This window comes from Triticum aestivum, chromosome 3B, assembly GCF_018294505.1.
Source record: "Triticum aestivum cultivar Chinese Spring chromosome 3B, IWGSC CS RefSeq v2.1, whole genome shotgun sequence".
NCBI classification, from domain to species: domain Eukaryota; kingdom Viridiplantae; phylum Streptophyta; class Magnoliopsida; order Poales; family Poaceae; genus Triticum; species Triticum aestivum.
Window position 1 is genome coordinate 16059749 of NC_057801.1, and position 5216 is coordinate 16064964.

Below are 5216 nucleotides of genomic sequence, written 5' to 3' on the forward strand. Positions count from 1 at the left end.
CTAGCCTCCGTTCCAGCGGTGCTTCCGACGTGATTGGAGGGCATGCTGAGGTTTGTCTCCGGCGAATCTCGCGGGATTCGGTTGGCCTTTGTTTTCAGTGGATCCATGTGGATTTGGTATTTGTTCGTCTGTGTTCGTGTGTCTACAGGTTGGATCCTTTCAATCTAAACTTCTCTTCAACGATGGTGGTTGTTGTTCTGGTGTGCTGGTCCTATAGGGCCTTAGGACGACGATACCACTTCATCAAAGACTACTTCGAAGATGGAAGCATCAGCACTAACTTCATCAACACCTCAGACCAGCTTGCCGATATTTAAAAAAAATTTACTAGGGCGAGCAAACTTCCAGGAGCTGTAGGGTAGGATTGAAATGTTTCCAGGTCTTGAAACCGTGACCTCAAGGTCACAAGGCAACAACTTCACTAGGGCGAGCAAATTTGTTTTTTATTAAAATTTGGTACAATTTTGAAAATCTGAACTTTATAAAATTTATTTTTTTGGAATTTTCATTTTTTGAAATTTAAACAAGTTTTGAACATTTTTGAAATTTCTGATTTTTTAAAAATCTACACAAATTTTGAAAATCTGAACATTTTTTGAGTATTTAAACAAATTTTAGAATTTTGAAAATTTATACAAAATTTGAATTTTTGAACAGTTTCTCAAAGATGTCATTGCCCGTGAATGCTGACCAGCGAACGACTGCTGGGGTGTAATCCCTTCGTGCATGCATGCTACGAGGGAATTTGAGCTAAGCTCATGCAGGCTACCAAACACCCCAAAGTGGGTTGAGTAGGGAACTTTGCCCTCATACACTCTTCATGCACCCTATCGAACACACCCTAGCATCCAAGTAGAACTTGCCACTCCACCCACATGCGACTTTTTTTAAAGATAACTAGGTTTAATGTCAATGGAAGATAACTAGCCTTAATGTCCTCTAACTGAAACAGTTTGTGAGAATTAAATGGGCTGAACCTAGTGCGACCAATTTTCACATCTTAGTTTTTTTTTTAATTTATAGAAGTTACTTAAATTATAACAGCAATATCCCGGACATGCCTAAGGGAGGTTCTAACCACATCACCCGTCACCAATCAATGTCAGGGACATGCCTAAAGAAGTTATTTAAAGTATAACACAATACCATGCAATTTTAAAAAAGTCTTCACATATTTAAATAAATATTAACATAACTTCTATAAAATGGTTATGTATGTTAAAATAAAATTTCCATGTATTTGATAAAGTAGATGTATTATATAAGAGTGTTCATGCTTTAATAAAATGGTTGTCTTGTTTTTCAAAGCGTTCACGTGTTTTACACAAAAATAAACAAATAAATAAAGGAGGTATGGAAAAGTAAATACAAGCCTAGTGTGCCTTGAGATTCTACATCCTCAAATGAATACATGGATATTTCATAAAAAGATAATGTTTTGATAGTTAAATGAGCATCTATTTAAATTACAAATATTTTAAAGCTACACCAATATTTTTGTTAAATGTGAACACTTTGTAAAATTCTACAAACATCTTGAAAATTCTAAAAAAGAACCAACATGTTTTTTCTTTAATATTAAAAAAAGAACTAATGTGAAAATGGGCCGTAGTGGAGTGGCCTAGCTTGGTTATGCTACTACCTTGTTCCCGGACATTAATTAGGAGGAGGAGGTTGTGTGTTCGGTTTAGTTTTTCGATTTCATTTTTTCTTTTACCTGCCGTGCGCTGGCAGATGGGTCCCAGCGGTAAGCCATGTCGTAGGCATCTCGGCCGGCCTCGGCGGCGGGCGGAGAGATCCACGGCCAATATAAAAAAGGGAACTATTTCACTCTGGCCCCTCCCCTATCGCCGTATCACGCCAGCAACCTTGACCCCTCGAGAGGAGGAGGGTTGGTCAGGGGCTCGGGCGAACATAGAGGGGAAATGGAGGGCCAGGATGCATAAAACCGCGGTCGTACTTCCTCCGCCAGCCAGCCACCAACCATCCCTATTTCTCGCCGTCGCGTCCAAACGCAGAACGCATCGACCGATCGAACCAATGGCGATGGTGACCGCGAAGCTCAGCTCCCCGGCCGCCGCCCGGCTCGCGCCCTCCGCCGGGAGCGCCCGCCGCGCCTCGCGCGTCCGCGTTCGCGCCTCCGGCGGCTCCTACGCCGACGAGCTCGTCTCCACCGCGGTGAGCGCCCCCCCTCTCTGATCCTCGTAGCTCCGCCTAGGTCTAGGAGCCGGTGGCCCGCGGGAGGATCTCGCCCTTGGGCCGTTGCGCGCGTCGTGTGCCGCGATCTGTCTGCCGTGGCGGCTCCGTTTGTTTGTCTGCTTGGCGTCTAGCGATCCGTGATGGGGATTGCTCTGTGGGGTTGGGGAAAATTGGGGCGTCGCGTGCGTTTTTTTTTCCAGCGAATTCAATCCGGATTGGAACGAACCTTTTTCTGCATGCATCAGGAGCGAAGAGGTCACAATCTCCTCCGTGCAAATCGAATTTGGGCCGCTAGATGTTCAGGAAAGTTGGTGTATATATGCCGTGTCCATGGATTTCTCCTGTTATTTTCGGTAGGGACGGCAGGTTTCATGATCTCAGTCACTCTGTTGCGTCTGCTACTTGCGTCGGCCCCAGATCAGGCCATGGTAAATCTGGTGGTGCATTTCATGTGATGCTGTCGTTGCTCTGAAGATAAACAAACTCTCACTTCCAAATACCATCGAATTGTTTCTAGGCAGTGTGGCCATCTGTTGATAACTAGTAGCTTAATGGGTCGATCTTCTGACATATGACTGCTCTGCAATAATTGTCTGTGTGGAAAGACTACTGGCAGTAGCAGGTTTAAGTTATGGTTTTGTTAGGATTTAATCTTGGCTCTTCAGCTTTGATGAAAAGGATTTGCTTGCTTTCCCATTGGCATGATGGGTGGACTTGCTGACGTACGATTGCTCTGTAATAATTGCCTGTGCTTGGAACGTACTAGCAGCATTTTAAGTTCTTGTTTTTGTTACAATTAATCTTGGCTTTTCCACTTCGATGAAAACGATTTGCTTGCTTTCGCGCCATCTGCTCTGCATCATGCGTATATTAGATTTTATTTTGTTTCAACTTTAATGTTCTGTTGAACTGTTGATTTGTCAATTAGTGTGAAGCATGCCCTGATGCAAATGAACCGTGCCTTTAGATTTTGAACCACCACAAGTCTAAAACCAACACTGATGCTCGTATTAATTGCTTGATGTTGGGTATGCCAAACTGGTCTTAAGCTATTTCCTGTTTATTTTTCTTCAGTGTTCCTTCCTTCACAGCTGCAGTGCATTCTCTGTTGTGTTTCATGACTGCAAATCTAATAGTTCGCCCCATTGCAGAAAACTGTTGCTTCCCCTGGCCGTGGGATCCTTGCGATCGACGAGTCGAGTGCAACATGTGGAAAGAGATTGGCATCCATTGGGTTGGACAACACCGAAGTTAACCGCCAGGCTTACAGGCAGCTGTTGCTGACCACTGCTGGTCTTGGTGAATATATCTCTGGTGCTATTCTCTTTGAGGAAACTCTCTACCAGTCCACTACAGATGGCAAGACCTTTGTTGATGTCTTGAAGGACCAGAATATCATGCCTGGTATCAAGGTTGACAAGGTATGGATGCCATGATCTGACAACCATTGATTCATCGTGCTGTTGCAGTCAGCAAGTCAGCGCTAGCATTCTAATCTTTATTACTTGATTTATTTTGTTCTGCCCAAAAGGGTTTGGTTCCATTGCCCGGATCCAACAATGAATCCTGGTGCCAAGGTCTTGATGGTTTGGCCTCAAGGTGTGCTGAGTACTACAAGCAGGGTGCACGCTTCGCAAAGTGGTCAGTTCATACCCTCCTTGCGCATTTTATGTATTGTTTTGTTCTCTTGCCCCTTCTAAACTTGCTATGCTATATTGATCTTCTGCAGGCGGACTGTTGTTAGCATCCCTTGTGGTCCTACTGCATTAGCTGTCAAGGAAGCGGCATGGGGACTTGCTCGCTATGCTGCTATTGCTCAGGTCACTATACATGCTGTCAATCAACTACTGAACGTTTTGCAATGAAGAAGTTATCCTTTATTTAGTTTGATATTTTATTCATGGAGAGTTGATGAACAGCATAGTCATTTTTATGCTCGTATTTAATATCTTGTACCTGGAAAACTGTGTGGCGATATAACCTATCATACAGTATATTCATCCATTGAACACTATCTGATAGTAAGTAGGGAGAACTAATTAACAAGTGAAAAAAGTATATGATGCTCATGTAGGTACGTTGTTATAATCGCTACTATTTTGGGCTCCTCTTTATCTGTACTCAGCTTGTTTCAACCTGAACAATCTGCAGGACAATGGTTTAGTGCCAATTGTGGAGCCAGAGATCCTCCTCGACGGTGACCATGGCATCGAGAGAACTCTTGAGGTCGCCGAGAAGGTGTGGTCCGAGGTGTTCTTCTACCTGGCCGAAAACAATGTTCTTTTTGAGGGCATCCTGCTGAAGCCCAGCATGGTTACCCCTGGTGCTGAGCACAAGGAGAAGGCTTCTCCAGAAGCCATTGCGAAGAACACCCTCACAATGCTGAGGAGGAGAGTACCGCCCGCTGTCCCTGGAATCATGGTATTGCCTTCAACCTCGAACCATTTAGCTTCGGCTGATTATTTTTCTCCAGTCCATTTCCGGTGGACATATACATAATAAACAGAGTAAGAAACAGTAGCCATAACCCCGATCGCCCCTTTCCCTTCAGTTCCTTTCTGGCGGGCAGTCCGAACTGGAGGCGACGATGAACCTGAACGCGATGAACCAGTCCGCCAACCCGTGGCACGTGTCCTTCTCGTACGCCCGGGCCCTCCAGAACTCGGTGCTGAAGACATGGCAGGGGCAGCCCGAGAACATCGAGGCGGCGCAGAAGGCCCTGCTGGTCCGCGCCAAGGCCAACTCGTTGGCGCAGCTCGGCAGCTACACGGGCGAGGGCGAGAGCGACGAGGCCAAGAAGGGCATGTTCCAGAAGGGCTACACCTACTGATGAGGCGGCGGCAGGATGATTTACATATGAGACGCACGTCATTTTGCGGGGTTTTGTTTTTTTAACTGTGGGTGTGAATAATCAATCACCAGCGTGTTGGTGCCAACGACTGTTAGCTGTATTGGCAGCGCGGAAATTCTAGGGTTGCCTGAAGTTATATTTATATGAGAACAAACAATTTACTGTA

The 5216-nt window shown here is 45.1% G+C and overlaps 1 protein-coding gene across 1 annotated transcript; it reads left to right on the forward strand.

Annotated features, from left to right (window-relative positions):
• The first annotated feature begins 1966 nt into the window (after window positions 1-1966).
• LOC542930 (fructose-bisphosphate aldolase 3, chloroplastic) lies at window positions 1967-5216 on the forward strand. The gene is made up of 6 exons (XM_044490826.1): window positions 1967-2178; window positions 3351-3620; window positions 3731-3840; window positions 3929-4019; window positions 4351-4620; window positions 4751-5216. Exons 1-6 carry the CDS (start codon window positions 2041-2043, stop codon window positions 5027-5029), a joined length of 1158 nt encoding a protein of 385 aa, XP_044346761.1. The 5' UTR covers window positions 1967-2040; the 3' UTR covers window positions 5030-5216.